This window comes from Leptonychotes weddellii, chromosome 9 (genome assembly GCF_054177405.1).
Source record: "Leptonychotes weddellii isolate Sample4059 chromosome 9, ASM5417740v2, whole genome shotgun sequence".
Lineage (NCBI taxonomy): Eukaryota > Metazoa > Chordata > Mammalia > Carnivora > Phocidae > Leptonychotes > Leptonychotes weddellii.
In genome coordinates this window covers 58,095,748-58,114,932 of record NC_138377.1, presented here as the reverse complement: position 1 = coordinate 58,114,932, position 19,185 = coordinate 58,095,748, and the positions used below count along the sequence as shown (strand labels likewise).

At 36.4% G+C, this 19,185-nt stretch overlaps 1 protein-coding gene across 2 annotated transcripts in view; it reads left to right on the top strand.

Moving 5' to 3' along the window:
• Positions 1-1,932: 1,932 nt before the first annotated feature.
• NUBPL (NUBP iron-sulfur cluster assembly factor, mitochondrial) overlaps positions 1,933-19,185 on the top strand; it is a 144,286-nt gene continuing 127,033 nt past the window's right edge. Inside the window, exons 1-2 of one of the 2 annotated variants that reach the window (XM_081829474.1) lie at positions 1,933-2,418; positions 11,881-11,971. In XM_081829474.1, the coding sequence (XP_081685600.1) occupies positions 11,935-11,971 (37 nt within the window). In that variant the 5' untranslated portion in view covers positions 1,933-2,418; positions 11,881-11,934. The remainder of the gene's footprint in view (positions 2,419-11,880; positions 11,972-19,185) is intronic. The other variant, XM_081829478.1, reaches the window with a different exon arrangement.

The window sequence follows — 19,185 nt, the reverse complement described above, 5'->3', positions numbered from 1 at the left end:
CGTATACCACCCAGTGCTCATCACCACATGTGCCCTCCTTAATACCCATCACCCTGTTACCCCATCCCAGCACCCCCCTCCCTTCTGTAACCCTCAGTTTGTTTCCCGGAGTTTTTGTTTTCTTAACTGCATTTTTGGCTGCGTCTGTTCTGTGCAATCTATATAACTTAAAAATCCGCTAATATACCAAAAACCCTAAATCCAGTTTCTGTGAAACATGTTATGTAATATTAGTAGAGGCTATTTTTCACAGTGTTCTCATATAAAACCTTAAACTAGACATAGTTCTTGCTCTTATAAAACAAAAAAACAGTATCAATTCAGATGAAAGTAATAAGTGCACATTAAGGATCATTTTGTTATTCTCAAAGTTTATGTAGTTGCCTGCGTTAATGAGAATGTTATTTTAGATGGTTGTCTTGTGTGGGAAATAACTCCTTGCTGAGAATGAATGCGTATTTTTCCAGTTTCAGTGCATAAAGGGGTCTTGGTGGAAGGGAGGGAAGGCACTAACATTGAGAACTTATTCTGCACTAGGAATTTGACTTAATTTGTTTCATTGGGCAGAGGCAGCATGTTGTAGTATTACCTGTGGACTCTGAAGGCTGCCTGAGTTCGTGTCCCAGTTCTGCACTTAAAGCTGCCTGACTTTAGGCAAATTACTAACCTTTCTGGGCCTGGGTTTCTTCATTGAGGGTTATTATACACCTACTTCAAAAGGTTGTTGTGAGGATTAAATAAGCTAACATACGTAAAGTCTCTAGAAAGTGCCTGGCCTGTAGTACTACAGCTGTTAGCTGTTCTTTAAATTTCACGAATTTACATTGCTCTGTCATTTCACAAAACTCCTGTAAGGTCGGTGTCTTCTTAATCTTTATTTTACAGGTAATAAACTGAAGTTCGATGAGGTTAGCAATATATTTATAATCAGTCACCCATTTATTTAGTGATACAAATCCTAGATTGATTCTTCATGCATTCTACTATGACTTTAATGTTAGTTATTAAAAAAAAATCCTAGAAATAGTCATCACTTTTGAGATTCATATAGTATTATGTATGTTGATTTTCATTTATCAAAAAAATTTTTGCTCCTTGGCAATAGAATTAATTAACCATTTTTGAATTTTGAGTAGGGTGTTAATATTTTGAAAAAAATCTGTTATTGCAATATCTTTACTTTAAAATATCGCCTCAAGGGGCACCTGGGTGGCTCAGTTGGTTAAGCGTTTGCCTTCTGCTCAGGTCATGTACTCAGGATCCTGGGATTGAGTCCTGTGTCGGGCTCTCTGCTCAGTGGGGAGTCTGTTGCTCCCTCTCATTCTTCCTCTGTGCTCTACCTCTCTCTCTCTCAGATAAATAAATAGAACCTTTAAAAATAATACCGCATCAAGAGGTAACGAGATATTTTTTTTATTTATTTTTTTAAATCTTTTTTTTTTTTTTTAAGGTTTTATTTATTTATTCATGAGAGAGAGAGGCAGAGGGAGAAGCAGACTTCCCATAGCAGGGAGCCCGACGCGGGACTCGATCCCAGGACTCCGGGATCATGACCTGAGCCAAAGGCAGACGCCTAACCATCTGAGCCACCCAGGCGCCCCTAAAAATATATTGTATATTGCAATAGCGATTTAATTCAAAATTAATTTGTAACTTTTATATTATGTCATATACTATATAAATATAATTAAATATATAATATGTATAAATATATAGCATATCTGTATAATTTATAACATTTTGTAGGTGATGATCATAATGGTACCTTGAGCGTTTTTTTTTTAAGATTTTATTTATTCATTTGAGACACAGAGGTACAGAGAGAGAGAGAGAGAGAGCATGAGCAGGGAGAGAGGCAGAGGGAGAAGCAGGCTCCCCACTGAGCCAGGAGCCCGATGTGGGGCTTGATCCCAGGACCCTGGGATCATGACCTGAGCCGAAGGCAGACGCTTAACCATCTGAACCACCCAGGTGCCCCCCTTGAGCATTTCTTAATAATTGTTTTCTTCACTCATGATCTGGATTCTATCTGTGATTAAGTAGATTATCTAAACCCTCAAGGTTCACACATTTTATAGAAAATAGAAATAGTTATGTTTGCTAATGATAACCACTAATGCATATTATTAGTATTAACTGATTTGAGACATGTGTGTCTGCCTCTGTGGTATCTTTTATAAGAAGAATTCACAGAGTACTAAGAACTTAACATTAAATATTAAAATGAAAGCTAAGGCAATTAAAACAATTATGTAACAGAGGGGTGGAAGTGTGTTAAACTAGATCCTAAAGCCAATCTGCTACGAGGAATTCTTCCTTAGTTTCTCTTCCCCTTCTTCCACAAGCACACAGACACAACACACCACCCTCACCCAACAGGATAAAATAGAAATGCTGTTTTATAAGATCTTCAGATAGGTAAAAAGCCTAAAACTGCTTTTCTTCTCTATTTTCTGCATGGTTTCAGGAAGCTTTATGCACAACATGCTTTGAGATTTCCAATTAGAAGCAGTAGCAATTTTGTTTTGAATAGTTCTAAAGAATCTATTGGCTGGGTGTTTCCTCCTCAGTACCCTTTGGCCTACCTTTTAAATTTCTTTTGGGAAAATGCAGCTTGCTGCCAGTAATTCATTCTCTCACTTTGTTCATGGAAGTTGCTGAATTCGATTATGAGTTAGAAAGAGAACACTTAACCCTAATTTTACATTTGGTATATTCTTGCTTATTTTCATTTCACGTATAACATATTGGTGGCAAAACTGTTGCATATCATTTGAATTTCTGGATCTGATTCTGTCCAATAAGAAGTTATCAAGATCTTTTTCACAGACAATCCTTTTTTTCTTAATTATTCTCCTGCCTCCTCCCTAACTGGGTTCTTACCAATTCATTTTACTTCTCTCAATTTTTGTTCTCAGTAAATTATTTTCCCCCATCCCATCTCCTTGAGGAATAAGGAGGGCCCTTCATCCTCAAGCAGGGCAGTGTTGGAAGGGCCATTGAGAGGAAGTGAGCAGAGGGGCTTCAAAGCCAGCTGCTTGGCTCCTATGATTTTGAGTCTGGAGGGTGGATCAAGTGCTCTGTTCACATCCAATTCCTGTGATTGCTGTGTTGCTTTTCTTTGGAAGAGCTGCTTTCAGAATTATAAATGCTTTTCCCTGCTTTGCAGTTTAGCTAAGAATATTCTAAAGGAATTGATGTTGGTTTTCAGTGCTTTTGCTGCAGTACTTTACCTGATTTGGGAAAGGTTCTTGTTTGGTTAGGTTTCTAGGTTTGTAGGCTTGGATTCTGGCAAAAAACTGGTTGGTTGATGTCACAAATAAGATGAGTTATTTTTAGGGGTTAGTGTCTAGAAGTATCTTTTTCTGTATTTCATAAATTACCATGGTGATAATAGGCTAATTTTTCACTGTATTTGAAGACTTTACTAAGGGCATTAATGCTTCCCCCCCGCCCTTGAATTATACAGGCCAAGGATTTAAGATTTTTCTTTTCTTAATCTTAGTTGTTTTACCCATGATTTACTGTCTCTGTTACTAGATGAAAATGTGGAACTTATGGGAATTGCTTCTTGTTAAAGAATATGTTACTTATCTTGTTCCTGGAAAGGGGAAAACACAACAAAAGTCTGGTGCAGCCCTTTTATATTTGAAACTCTGTTGAACCTAATCTTGCTAGTGAGCAAGTTTAAAAGTTGCCCTCTTTTTAATGGTCCCTTTCATACCGTGTTCGTGGCATTTGTTTTCAAAGATTTATCTAGTGTACTTTTATCATATATATATATATTTATTTTATAGTAGCCCACCATAGCCATTCTTTGCACTAGATTTTCTTTCTGGAAGTCCTCTTTTTCTAGAGTTGAGATCAATAGAAAAATGAAGATGACATGGATTTTCATTGGGAAAAGTGGTGGTTAGGAATTAGTTGCAAAGATATGACTCTTTCTTTAACACCAGAATATTTTTAGCCTTATATACATTATCTGATTTTAAATCTTGTAAGTTACAATGTTTGTATAGAAGTAGTAGAAGAGGGACTTTCATGAAATCATAGAATGTTAAAGCTTAAGAGGGATCTTAGGGATCATATAGTAACCATCCTGACACTCTGCAGAAGAACAAATGGAGGTTTGTTCATGCATTGGTTAGTTCGTTCATCCATCTATCCATTCACTGAACAAATACTTATTTAATGTTTACTGTTTTAGGTGCTGGGGGATATCCCTACCCTTACGGAGTTTACAGTAAATAGATAATAAACATCATAAGTAAGCTAAAGAGGTAGAAAATGATAAAAGTGATTCTGGGGTTGGGGTTGTGCTTGAGGGTGAAGGTGGATTTAGGGTAGGCTACATTGAAAATATGATACTTGAGCAGAGATTTAAAGGAGATGAGAGAATGGACTTGTGACTATCTGAGGGAAGAGTATGTCGGGCAAAAGGAACAGCCAGTTTAAGGGCTAATGGGTAGGAGCCATGTCTAGCTTTCTATTCAAGGAATAGTAAAAAGGCAATTGGCTCCTGGGCTAAGAAGTGGAGGGAGTAATAGGTGATGAAATTAACAGGATTGGGAAATAGGGGGTGGGGAACTGGCTAGATCATGCAGAGTCTGGCGAATTGTTGTGAGGACTTTGGTTTTTACCTGAGTGAAATGAGGGGAGTTGGAGGCGTAATGAGGGTTTTGAGCACGCATGATTGACTTATGTTTCAACTGAATCATTCTGACGGCACTGTTGATGAGAGATGCCAGGGTAGGGTTGCTAGATTTAGAAAATAAAAATATAGGACACCCACTCAGTTAAATTTGAATTTCACATAAACAATGAATAATTTTTGTATATATATGTCCCATGCAATATGTGACTGACTATTCACCCATATGGCAGAATGTTAACTACTCTTTTATATCTATATCTATCTATCTATCTATCTATATATACACTTTAAACTCTTCAGTGTTACTGTTGCTTACTATAAATTACCATTACCATGATCCTGCTGGTTCCAAGGCTTGCTCCCTTACAGCAAAATTTTGTCTTACTCTTTCCTATATTATTTATATTACTGTTTTTCACATTGTGGTCATCCTATACCTTAGAGCATTACAAATGCAGTTTGTTGGACCTCAGCCTACACCTACTGAATCAGAATTTCTTGGGGTGGAACACAGTATCTCCATGACTGCCTACTGTTCTAGGTTCTAGGTACAGTAGAACAAAACATACAGAAATCCTTACCCTAATGGAATTAACATTCTACTGGGGAGACACAATAAATAAGACAAATAAGTAAATATACAGTATGTTAAATACTGGTATAGGGGCTAAGAAGAAAGAAAAAGTAGGAAGGGAATGGGAATCGTCTAATTTAATGATGAGGGAATTGCATCTTAGATAGGGTGGCCAGTGAAGGCCTCACTACACAGTGATGTTTGAGTGAAGACTTGAAGGAAGTAATGGAGAGAACCAGGTGGATATCTGGGGGAACAGGATTCTAGGCTAAGGAACAACTGCAGAAGGCAGGTGCATGCCTGGTGTGTTTAAGACACTGCAAAGGGGCAGTGTCTGTGGAATGGAGTGAAAAGGGGGAGAAGGGTGAAGGATGAGATGAGAGAGATAAAGGGGAATGGCTGGTGATTATTAGCAGTTAGGCGTTACTGTGTGTTGGAGAGATTTGGATCCTAGGCCCAGCTGTGGCATTATCTCTGGGTCTGTTTGTTCATCACTAAAGAGTGAACAGAAGACTAAGATGATCTCTTAAGTTTCTTTCCGCCCTAAAATAGTCTTTAATTTGAAATTATTATTTCTCTACTGTTTCTATTTTTTTCCCCAGCTCTTTTGCAAGTAATTAGTTAATCATTTGGGATTCTTTTATATTTTTCATGAACCTATCTCTGTTTGTGCTCCTTACAGCCAGGTGAACTTTTATCTCTATGTTGCCCTTGTTCCTCTTTCTTTACTGAACTTGAAGATTTAGACAGTTCTTTGGTAAATAGTAGGAAATTGTTTTCTTGTCACCTTGTTTTTTTTTTGTTTTTTTGTTTTTTAAAGATTTTATTTATTTATTTGAGAGAGAGAGAATGAGAGACAGAGAGCATGAGAGGGGGTAGGGTCAGAGGGAGAAGCAGGCTCCCCGCTGAGCGGGGAGCCCGATGCGGGACTTGATCCCGGGACTCCAGGATCATGACCTGAGCCGAAGGCAGTCGTTTAACCAACTGAGCCACCCAGGCGCCTCTCTTGTCACCTTGTTTAACCATTAGTTCTTGTCCCAGTCAGATTCTTATTTAATCTTAGCTAATAGAATTAAGAAACATATTTTTCTCTACCAAGAGATTGAAATTCTTCAGCTTGACTTAAAGCGAGGCAGAAAGAGAAGAAAGAGCCTTGACTCAACTCTAAATCCCAAATGCTAGTCCAAGATTAAGTGAAATGTAATGTTCAGGGAATCATGGGATTCTTAACTGGATACTTCTATGGAAAGGATAACCTTTAGGTAGGTCTTAGACTTAAATGAATGTTTGCTTAGAAATAATTGGGTGAGATCCTTCTAAAATTTTTTTTTTTTTTTTGTGGGAGCTATTAGCAGATGACATGGATAAAAGGAACATGTCATGAAGTTTTATGATCTTTAATATAAATTCTGTTGAAAGAACAAAGCAATATCAAAACTGTTTTTGGTGCCTTTGAAACCCAACACAAGAAAATAGGACTTGTAGGCTCTCAAATTGCAGCTTTCATGCAGTAGTAATGAAACAGTATAATCACTCTGAGTAAGTCTGCCACCTTTTAGCTTTTACAGGGTAGTATGAATTATAAAGAAACAAATCCCCAAATCTAAATTGTATTTTGGGGTTTGATCTTTCTTATTTTTTGTCATCTGCTAGATTTTGAGAACTTCAGGAGAGTCAGAGAAAGAGTATAATGTTAGGTACCAACATATTAGGTTACATATATGATGATGTTAAAGATTGGGCAATCATACTTTAAAATAGTAAGTTTATAGTTATTTTTGCTAATAATCATTTTATCTGTTGTGTATTTGGTGAGGCTTTTATAGTGAATGTTCTTTTAAGCCTGGATGAAATGAAATATAAGAGAAGTCCTAATTGGAGCTTTCTTGACTAAATATAAATATTTCAGGAGGAGTGAGGTAGAAGGGATTCATAAAACTTAGCTAGTTAGACACCCAGCTGCATATATTTATTTATAGCCTTCTATGTTGCTCATTTATGTTCTTACAGTATAAAACTGTCTTTGAAAATTAAAATTAAAAGACTATACACCTATAATAGGAGCCTATTTAAAAATAATGGAGTAAATTATGAAAAACAAATGAGCTTTATTTGGTACCTTTTGAACATTATTGAATTCTAGAGTTGAAAATACTTGTTTAAGCTAATATTTGTAGCTATGGTAATACTACTGGTCCAGGAGCTATGCCAACTCTAAGTAAAATACGTTCTAATTAGTATAGGCTTAGTGTTTTTGTTTAATGGACACCAATTTTATTCATGATATTCAAGACATGCTTAGTACCAGTGAAACAGCATGAAAAGTATGCTCTTTATTGTTTTTAAAAACTACCCAATTAAGGATATGGAAGTAAATCTTTAATGAGATAGCTCTTCTGACACTAAAAGAGATGACTGTGTCCTACCTGCTCTTGGCAAAAACAAAATTAGATTGTTGGATGATTGAATAACTTGGTCATGAAAAAGTTTATTCTCTAAATTGAAGTTGGCAAACTGTGATCTGTGGACCAAACCCTGACTGTTTTTGTAAATAAAGTTTTATTGGAACACAGCCATGCTCATTCATGGACATATTGTCTGTGCTTTTGTGCTACAGTGGTAGTGTTGAGTAGTTATGGATCATTTGATTCACAGTGCCAAAAATAGTACTGTTTGGCCCTGTGGGGAAAAGTGTGCTGACCCCTGCTCTATATCTAAGTTTTTTGCAGTCAGATCATTTTAAAGTTCTGGTGGAGGTTTATGAAGTTAGTATTTTTGTGTTTAATTTCTCATTCTGCTTCATTCTAAGAAACAATGCATTTTAAGATAGAATACTTAAATATTTATATATATAAATATATAATATATTTAATTATTTAATATATTATTTAATATAATATATAATATATTTATATATATAATTTTGAGTGCTAGTTTCCAGCTTTCTCATCCACAGGTAGGCATAATACTACCTTGCAGGGTTGCTATGAGGAATCAGTTAGAAATGTAAATAAAATGTTTAGGGTGCTTGGCATCAAAGAAGGAATTCAAGCAATGAGGAGGTATAGTTAGGGGAAGTTTAGGTGTTTATTTGGGTAATTTAGGATGGCATGCTTTCTAAAAATTTTCTTTCTTTTTTTTTTTTTCTTTCTTAAATTTTCTAAAAATCTCTAAATTCTAATTTGTCCACAGAACTAACTGGCTATAGAGTCCTAGTTTATCTATGTTCTTAATATAACATTGGTGATTAACTTCCCTCCATCTTTTCTTCCCTCCCTCCTTCCCTGCCTTTGTCTCTCTTGTCTTCTCTTCTTCCTGAACTTCATACCTTCCTCTCTGTTTTCTTTTTGATATATGTAAGCCTTGGTACTAAATTTAGGTCAGTGAGTAGTATCTACTCCTAGGGAGAGTATACAGAGAAACAAACACATAGAAAGAAGATTCTCTCTTATCCTTAGTTCCGTTTTCTAGGAAACAAAGGAACTCTAAAATCTTGTAATCTCCCTCCCTTTATTCGTTTTTTTTTTTTTTTTTTTTTTAGAGAGAGAGTGAGTGTGAGAGTGGCTGCCCCCTTTATTCTTACGTGATTATGTGTAGCCATCTATGTGTGTGTAAAATCTGTTTTTACCACAGCAAATTTTAGGGCAGATCTTGAGTTTTGTCTTGAACCTTGATGCCAAGGGTTCACCTTTAGACAGGCATGGTTTTCTTCTAAGAGCCTGGACAAATAGATGATAGATAGATTCTCCTTAACATTTTGAAGATTGAGTGATGAAAAAATTGACCCTGGCAGGGTCACTTAGTTGTTTCCTTGTTTGATGGAAACAAATTTAAAAACTGAGTTATTTTACTTGACTTTATTTTTAGGAGATCACTTTGAAACCTGGGACCTAACCTTTTCAAGTTACTATAAAACCAGTATTAATATAAGTAACAAAGCAAAAAAAATCATAGAATAGTTTTTGTTTTTATTTATTTTTTTTTTTTATTTTTTTTTTTAAAGATTTTATTTATTCATTTGAGACACAGAGATACAGAGAGAGAGAGAGAGCATGAGCAGGGAGAGAGGCAGAGGGAGAGGGAGAAGCAGACTCCCTGCTGAGCCAGGAGCCCGATGTGGGGCTCGATCCCAGGACCCTGGGATCATGACCTGAGCTGAAGGCAGACGCTTAACCATCTGAGCCACCCAGGCGCCCCTAGTTTTTGTTTTTATTGACATTTATTATTTTGTGGTAGTTTTTAATTTTTGCAGGTATCGTGAGAAAAGATATGGGAAAGCAGTGAAATTCTAGGATGATATTGAGGTAGGCAGCCTGGGTCCACGGATCCAGAGTGGGGGTTCTCCACAGGATCAGCCAAGAGGATCTTTGGCTTTGCGCAGGATAGAAATCAAACATGAGCTGGAGAAAGTGAAAGAGTTTATTGAATAGCATGAACGACAGAGAATAGCAGATGGCCTGTCTGGGAAATTTGGAAAGGAAAAGAGAATGAGTCTTATTGTCGCTTGGGGCTAGGGGTTTTAAATTGGAAAGGGATCTAGGGCATGTGTTCCTTTGGGAATCCAGGTAGGGTCTGATCAAAGGCAAGTGTCAGGTGAACAATAGGTGTTATTTCATAAATTACTGAAGGTAGCAGTATTGATGCCAGTGTCAGCCAAGGTTTATTCAAAGCTGATGTCCTGGAACACATTTGGGATTCAGCTCTTCTTAGATGTTATCAGGTATTTGGGGCCTAGGGAACATTAAAGTGGGAACATAGCTTCTTTGGCTTATTCAGAGGCAAATATGGGTCATGAGTAAATGGGGCCTGCCAGAAAAATGGAGCCTTTCTAGAATGGAGTCCCTTCAGCTTCTTTACCTTAATAGTTACAGCATTAGGAGACCCTTAGATAATAGTATTAACAGTTACCTACATTTCTTAAGGTTTTAGTCTCCCTCATTTGAAAATCTTTTTTTTTTAGGATTTATTTACTTATTTATTAGCGTGTGCGCGCGAGAGAGAGAAGGAGCAGGGGGAGAGGGAGGGAGAAGCAGACTCCCCACTAAGCAGGGAACCCGACGGGGGCTTGATCCCCAGACGTGGGGCTTGATCCCAGGACTGAGCCAAAGACAGACACTTAACCAACTAAGCCACCCAGGCACCCCTGAAAATCTTTTTATCCACAGTAAATTTAATTCTGTTTTAGTTTAGTTTAACTAAATTTGTTTGTGGTTTAAAAAGGAGTTCAGAATGGGTCAGAATTTCTCATTGAAAGTTCCAACCTTTTTTTTTTTAATGTTATGTTAATCATACATTACATCATTAGTTTTTGACATAGTGTTCCATGATTCATTGTTTGCGTATAACACCCAATGCTCCATGCAGTACGTGCCCTCTTTAATACCCATCAGGAAAGTTCCAACCTTTTTAAAGCTAATACTTAAATGCATTAAACCTAAATTTTATATGTTACTTTTCTATTAAAGTTAAAGTGTTCTTCCTCTTTTCTCATTTATTTTACTGTAAGCTGAGATTTTGGTAGAGGCAGATTTTAATCCCTGGTCCTCTAGGCTCTGTGAGTCACACAGGGACATTGAATGGTTTTCTTAGAACTGCAGTTTTAGTATAAAGTTAGGGACATAAATGTCGAATGTACCTTATTTTATGTATTAATAGGAACCAGACAGCAAGGTTTAAAAAGTAATTTTGTGTCTGGAAATAGGTAGATAACATGGAAGATGGGGGATTATTTAATTTAAAAAAGGTTTTTTTGAGAGGTTAAGAATTTTATCTTGCCAGGATACAGGGAGAGAGGGAGGAGAATTCTAAGTCTTGGTGAAACATAACTCAAAGGCATATAGTTAGTATTAGCATTCTATTTGCTTGTATATGGAAAAACCAGTAACAGATTGATTTAGTCTATTAAAGGAAAAATAGGAGCAGGGAGAAGAAAAAAAGACATACTCGGGAATAGTGAAGTTTGTTTCCCTTTACTTGCCTATGTTGCTGATGAACTGGCAACTAGTAAAGAGGACAATCAGGATATTCTGCCCTTGGTAGGTAGATGGGTCATCAATGAAAAACAGTTTTAGTTGTTTATGACTTCTCCAGAAGATGTTGGGTGTTTAACTGTGACTTCCATGTAAGAGGTTGTCTCTATATTATGTCTGCCACCGTCCTCATTAGCATTTCCATGCCAGATCTGTGTCAGAATTTCTCACTTACTTTATTACAGTCTTATTCCCATGATTTTTTCTTTCATTTTGTATTCTTAGGTGTGTTAGATGGGCTTTCCAAAGGTTGATGCTCCATCTTCCTGTGGTTTTGTAGGCCATTGTAAGTCATTATTTTAACATTGTGTGTAATTTGTTATTCTTCAGATCAAAAAGTCATAGTCTATTTGAGACTATATGGGAGATCTGAACTATAAGGTGTAAAGCATTTGCAGGGGGTTTCTCTCCTCAGTTATTTAGAAGAAATTAGTAAACCAACAAAAAGTATTTATCTAAGTAGTTTATGATCTTTTACCTTACTTTTGCTTTGAAAGTTTAGGTTAGGATTTTGGAATATTTTGCGAATTGTCTTTATTTTATAGTTAGATTTACTATTGCTATGTGTGTTATCTTTGACAAAGAGTGGAAATAATCTTAAAGTAAATTCTGTTTCCTTACAGTCAAAGGCCGTTGGCTTGCTAGATGTGGATGTGTATGGCCCTTCAATTCCAAAGATGATGAATCTGAAAGGAAATCCAGAATTATCACAGAGTAAGTAGAGATAGACAGTATGATAATGTACCATGTGTACCTTCTACACAGTGTAGTATAGTAATTCTGAAATCAGATATGGAGCCAGACTGGGTTTGAATCCTAGCTCTGTCATTGACTGTGTGGCTTTGGGTGAATTGTATAACCTCTTTGTACCTCACCTCTGCCCCATATGTAAAATAAGGTTAACAGTTGCTGTGAGAAATCACTCAATTAGAAATTGCCATTAAGTGTAATGCATTTGACATAGTGCCCGGCACATAGTCAGTGATCATTATCTCTTTACATTATATGTGTGGATGTATGGAAGTATTTGAATAGAAAGTATATATTTGTGTTAGAAGACATGAAAATTATTTTTTTCTAATCAGATTTTTGTCATATTTGTCTTAAGGTATTAAAAAAAAAACCTCCCAAAACATTAGTTCTTTTGCCAGCCTTCACTGCTGTCAATAGGACAGTAATTTTTAGTAAATCTTTAATATTTACTATGCTTGTTATTACACTTTCTTGCAAAGCTATCAAATATAAAGCATTAAGAACAAGGAAATGCTGTGATCAAAAGACGAAAGTATTGGAAAGGGGTGCCTGGCTGGCTCAGTTGGTAGAACATCAAGCCCCATGTTGGGCTGTGGAGAGTACTTAAAGAAAAAAAAAAATAAATAAAAATAGAAATATTGGGAAAACTTGTAATTTCTTGAAAAATGGTTTTAAGTGAATGAAATTAATTTATTAAAATTTATTTCAAATTATAGGGTTGCCTGGGTGGCTCAGTTGATTAAGCGCCGACTTTTGATTTAGGCTCAGGTCATGATCTCAGAGTCCTGGGATGGAGCCCTGTGTTCACTGTGTACTCAGTGGGGAGTTGACCTGAAGATTCTCTCTTTCCCTCTGCCCCTCCTCCGTCTGTGCTCCTGCGCCGCTCTCAAATAAATAAATAAATCTTTAAAGAAAATTGTATTTCAAATTATAATTAGAGTATATAATTGAAGAATTTCTTTTTATTTCTTGTCGTGCTTTTTCTTTTCCATAGATCTAGAACAAAATGACTATTGTAGGGTTTTTGTTGGAATATCTATGTAAATAATAGAAGTATTTTTTTGTTGTCATTAAATGTTAGTTAATTAGGCATTGTCTGCTATGTAGTGTGCTTTTGTGCTTTAGTTGTTGGGGTCAATTACAATGTTAAGTTCTGAATAATTGTAGGAAATTTGAAGATGTAGTGATGATAAAATTGACTCTAGCAGTCTTATATTGTAAGCACCCACTTAGTTTTCTTGTTTGATGAAAATACAAACTTAAAAAACTAAGTTATTCTAGCTTCTTTGTTCTTTGTCCTTTCAAGTGGAATGCATACTTAGTTTGCAAATGTGTGACATACGCCAAGATGTCAAACTTTCACAAAGAAGGAGTAATGAATTTGCGTACTTTAAATGATAGACTTATTATGTCTGTCTCTTGATTAAAGTAATGTGAAAAGTGGTGCATGCAGCACATGAGTGATGGCAAAATGGAGCCCTTGGTGTCAGTTTTTTCTTAAGTAGTCTGTTCAGTCTATGCCAACATAAATACTTGAAGTGAACTTTAATTTCTTTCTTCTTGTTGTACTGAAGCTGTAATCTTAAATTTGATGTTTGCAAATTGGCTGCCATTAAATAGGCTTTCTGGTAAAGATGAGATACTGGAAATCTTGGAAAGCCTTAAAAGAATACTTCTTTTGTGTTGACAAGCTGATCTTAAGTCACCCAAGAAATAAACTGAACGATTAAGGCAATCACTTAAAAGAATGTGGATTCTTAAAGGCCCAACTTATAAATTATTTTTTGAATCTTAGATAAACCTGCCACTATTATACTAATTGGCTTCATTTTGACATTTCTGTATTTTAACATGTTAATTTATCCTGTTGTACTCTCTATTGCAGAAAACAATGCAATATGAAATTATCTAATTAACAATAAAGAAAAACTGTGAAAGATTTGTTTTCAGCAGGCCGTAAATCTTTGTGTTTATGATTAGTACCTGTCTCAAGACAAATGGGTGTTGTTCTATGTCTCTTTCACTTTTTGAATTATATCAGAGAGCTATCCTTAAGATGTGTAGACTAGGAGTATGGTACATTTGTAATGTGGCCATATTTTTTGGGCTCTTTGTACTTCACATTTCTCTTTTCCAGTCTAATTCCAGGTTAAAAAAAAAAAACACAACTTTTTTTCTTATTTCCTAATCTTCTGATCATTCCCAGTGTTTTTCAGAATTATTGGCACATTTTCAGTATCTTGTCTCAGATGAAAAAAATTAAAAGAACTTGCTATTGTTAGGTAGTGGGTAGATTAACTTGCAATTCTATTTTTAATACTCTATTTATGTGCCTTGCAAATTTTTGCTTTTTAAAATAGACTTCATTATTGCTGATTCATAGTTTAATAATTTACTGGGTACTTTAGAAACCTTTTAGGGGTACTTTAACAAAACATGTTCTGTTTCTTTTTTTTTCTTTTCCTTTTTTTACGTGAGAACAGAGCTTTATTTTTATTTTTGATTAAGATATAATTCACATACCATAAATGTCACCATTTCTTTTTCTTTTTCTTTTTCTTTTCTTTTCTTTCTTTCTTTCTTTCTTTCTTTCTTTCTTTCTTTCTTTCTTTCTTTCTTTCTTTCTTTCTTTCTTTCTTCCTTCCTTCCTTCCTTCCTTCCTTCCTTCCTTCCTTCCTTCCTTCCTTCCTTCCTTCCTTTCTTTTCTTTCTTTCTCTCTCTTTCTTTCTTTCTTTCTTTCTTTCTTTCTTTCTCTGATGTTAACAGAAAGTAAAGCATTTAGGAAGGTAGTTTGGTGAAAGCAGGATGTAAAATGAGTTTTGAAGGTGGAAGATGAGGTTGCCTGTGTGGCTCAGTTGGTTAAGCATCTGCCTTCGGCTCGGGTCGTGATCCCAGGCCCCTGGGATTGAACTCCATGGCAGGCTTCCTGCTCAGTGGGGAGTCTCTTTCTCCCTCTCCCTTGTGCTCTCTCTCTCTCAAATAAATAAATAAAATCTTTAAAAAAGCCAAAATAAAATAAGATAAAATATTGAAGCTGGAGATGTGGGAAATATTCAAATGTGAGTTGGAGACTCTACAGGAAAAGTCAAAAAGCCATAAAAAATAACACTATACTAAGAGGCATGAAAAGTTTTCATAGTCTAGATTTGGTGAGGCCAACTTAGAAGAAATTAGACATGTTACAAAAAAAAAAAAGTCATCCTTTTCACTTTCCTTCTCTACTCTAGATTTTGTGTCTGTGGTGTACATACAGGTTAATGGATTGAAATGAGATTTTGTTGTCAAAATTGGATAGATTTTGTACACCCATGTTCATAGTAGCATTATCACTGTTATTATTATGAATTCACTATTTATTACTCCATTATGTGGAAGCTATCCACCATCTATCAGCAGATGAATAGATAAGCAAAATGTGGTATACACATACAATGGAATGTTATTCACTCTTAAAAAGGAAGGCAGGAGCTTCCTGGTTGGTGAACACATGATTTGGGGAGAGTGGTGCGCTTGGAGAGGGCATGGAAGCTCTCTGTTCTTCCTCAGATCTTGTCCTATGCATTTCCTCCACCTGGCTATTTCTATGTTATATCCTTTTAATTTAATTTAATTTAAAATTATTTAAATTTTATTTAAAATTAAATAATATCTTCCTTTCCTTCCTCATCTCTTCCTTTCCCTGCCCCACAACACTGAGAGCTAACCAATAATCTGAGTTACACTCTTTTAAATAAACTGGTAATATAGTTCCAGGGATTAGGATGTGGACATCTTTGGAGTACTGTCATTCTATCCCCCTGTCTCCCTCTACTTGGGGTTTTTACCACTGTGAAAAGGAAAAGGGGTAAGGAAATTCTTACTGCTCTAAACATTCTGGACATTGTCTTTCATTGCACATCAGTAAGAATTTCCTTTCACTATGAACCTAGGAGTGTAATACCCAGGTCATGAGTTTGTGAATGTTTATATTACTTTCCAAAATGTTGGCATTAACTTATGCTCTGTTCATTGTATATAAGAGACACCATCGATCCATATCCTCTTTAAATAGGACATAAAGTGGTATTTCATTATGGTAAAAAAAATAAGGAAAGTCTTACATATCTTGCAACATGGGTGAACCATGAAGACATTATGCTAAGTGAAATAAGCCAGTCACAAAAAGACATGCTGTATGATTCTGCTTAGATGAGGTACTTAGGATAGTCAGAATCATAGAGACAGAAAATAGAATGGTGGTTCCTAGGACCTGGAGAGGAGGGAAGAATGGGGAGATATTGTTTAATAGGTTTCAGTTTTACAAGATGAAAAAGGTTATGGAGATGGATGGTCATGATGGTAGGACAGCATTATGAAACTATTTAATACCACTGAACTGCAGGCTTAAAAATGGTTAAGATGGTAAATATTGTTGTATATATTTTACTATAATGAAAGAAATTGAAAAAAATTAAATAGATTTGCTCTGGCAGTATTACCACAGAACAGGGTTTCTTCAGTGTCTGTGGTATTGACCCAGTGATTCCATTTGTTTGTTTTAATGATTTTATTTATTTATTTGACAGAGACACAGCGAGAGAGGGAATACAAGCAGGGGGAGTGTGAGAGGGAGAAGCAGGCTTCCCGCCGAGCAGGGAGCCCGATGGCGGGGCTCGATCCCAGGACCCTGGAACCATGACCTGAGCTGAACGCAGACGCTTAATGACTGAGCCACCCTGGCACCCCTCCATTTGTTTTTTAAAAGAGCAATCATTACTGGAGGAAAATGGAATAGTGAGGTTTAACTGGGAGACTTAATTTAGTTATAAGCCTTCTCTACTTTTCAGTTCGGAAACTTTACTAGCCTACCAGGTATTAGAAATTGACGCCTAAAATTTTATTTGCATCTCATGAAAAGTGAGAGAACTTATTACATTTAAAATCCTTAATGTTCTCATTACCAGTATTACCATTTGTCACATTACCAATATCGTAAAGCACTGTATGATCTGATCCCCACCTTCTGTCTACTTCTGCATTCCCAATTCCAACAAGCTTGCTTTGTTATTCAGTGAACAGTGAATTTTATTTTCCACCACCATAAATGTCACCATTTCTAACACGTGAATGTTTACATTACTTTCTAAAATGTTTGGCAGTGTTTACTTGTAAGGGGTGGAGTCCTGTAGAGCCTGAATTTGAGCCGTGATGGAAAGGGCAGTGTTTAGAATCCCAGCTTTGGGACTTAAACAACCTGGAAAAAGAGAAGGAACTAGTAGGTCAGTGTATACCATCATTCTTTCCTCTAACCATCTTCATTGCCAAGCTAAAACAGTGCATGAACACTAAAACAAAGATCTTACTTGATACTCTTTTTCTGGAGATGGTATCATAATAGGTTAGGAGAAGTGGTGTGAGGAAACAGTGACAGTAAGGTTTTGATTTTATTCTGCTGTCTCTGAGGTCTTTCAGTTAAGGAAAAGAAGGCAGAAATAGCAGCTTGCAGTTTAATGGGCTTTGAGATCTCCCTTGCAGTATATAAACCACAGACTTTCTTCTGAAGGGGTTGAGTATCTTGAACTGGGTTCACCAGAAAGCAGAGCCATGTGCACTGCGAATTTATTAGGAAGTGCAAACCCAGACTGAGGAAGGAGGCAGGGAGGGAGAGCTAATGTGAAACTGTGCTATCAGGCTGGCTGTCACTTGTATGTGACAGATTGCTTGACTTCACGGGACTGTGTATATGGGAGGAAAGGGGAAGAATTTATCTAATAATTGTATGCATCTCCCATTGTCCACAGGCTCACCTCAGTAGGTAGGAACTCACCTGCATTTTTGAGTTCTGCAAGAGTGAGTCCCCTATGGTGTCTTGTACTTTGACGTCAAGATGGACATTTTTGGGGTGGGAAGTGAAAGGCACACGATGTATAGACCTGAAGTGAGGTACTTTCAGACAGCCCCTGTGTGACATTGGTCAGAGCCCATGCAGAGCTGGTGGCTGGAATGAGAGATGAGTGAGGCTAAAAGGGTGTGGAAAGGTCATGTGGGACTTTCGATGCATGGGGATGGAGGTGGGGAGTGAGCTATTTTAGTGACTCCCTTATTGACTGATGCTAGGATATAATGGCAGGGAACCAAGAAAGTGCAGGATTCTTTCCAAATTTTGATATCCTGAATTCTTAAAAGAATATAAATTGATCCCTCTAATCTTTTAAGCCAATACATTTCAGTTTTATTTCTCAAGAGAGTGCATGCCTCAAAGGGATATTTGAGTAATATTTAGAAATTCAGTTTCATAGTTGTCTTCTGTAAGATATATATGGAAAATACAATGGCTTTATATGTTTTTACTCATTTTATTCTTTCAACTTGATAATTTTTGATTTTTAAAAATGCAATGCAGTATTTGCTGTAGTCACTGTGTTGTATATTATGTGTACATGACTTGTACATTTTTTATTTTAAAATATAAAATTTGATAGTATCAAACTCTAGATCTGAAAACTTGGCTTCTTTATGTTTGAGGTTTTTGGGAGGGTCATGTAATGCTGATCTGTTTTAAGTACATTAGTATTGTGGGGATTGGGACTCCAGTATAAGGGCTAAATTTAAACTGATGGTTATTTGAGATAAAGACAGGTCCATCGGTAAGCCACTTTCTTTTTTTTTTTAAAGATTTTTATTTATTTATCTGAGACAGAGAGAATGAGAGAGACAGAGAGCACATGAGAGGGGGGAGGGTCAGAGGGAGAAGCAGGCTCCCTGCGGAGCAGGGAGCCCGATGCGGGACTCGATCCCGGGACTCCAGGATCATGACCTGAGCCGAAGGCAGTCGCTTAACCAACTGAGCCACCCAGGCGCCCAGTAAGCCACTTTCTTATTTCAAATAAATGATTGCACAATTTGGTATTGCATGTTGTACACTTGACCAAAGTCTCACAATAAGCAAGAATGTTCTGACTGTCAGTTTTGGGAAAGAATAGTAACTAAAATTGAGATACCAGTCTTGGTAATCTGGGTTTAGATGGCTGTGTTTGGATATATTAGTAGGCCCCATATTCAGTGGAAGAACATTTAGAGCTTTTTACTTATAAATGTTTATTACAGATTCCATGGCAGGAAAAAATACACACATATGTATATGGATATATACATACACACATAACTTTAAGTAAAGCACCTTTTTTTTTTTTTTT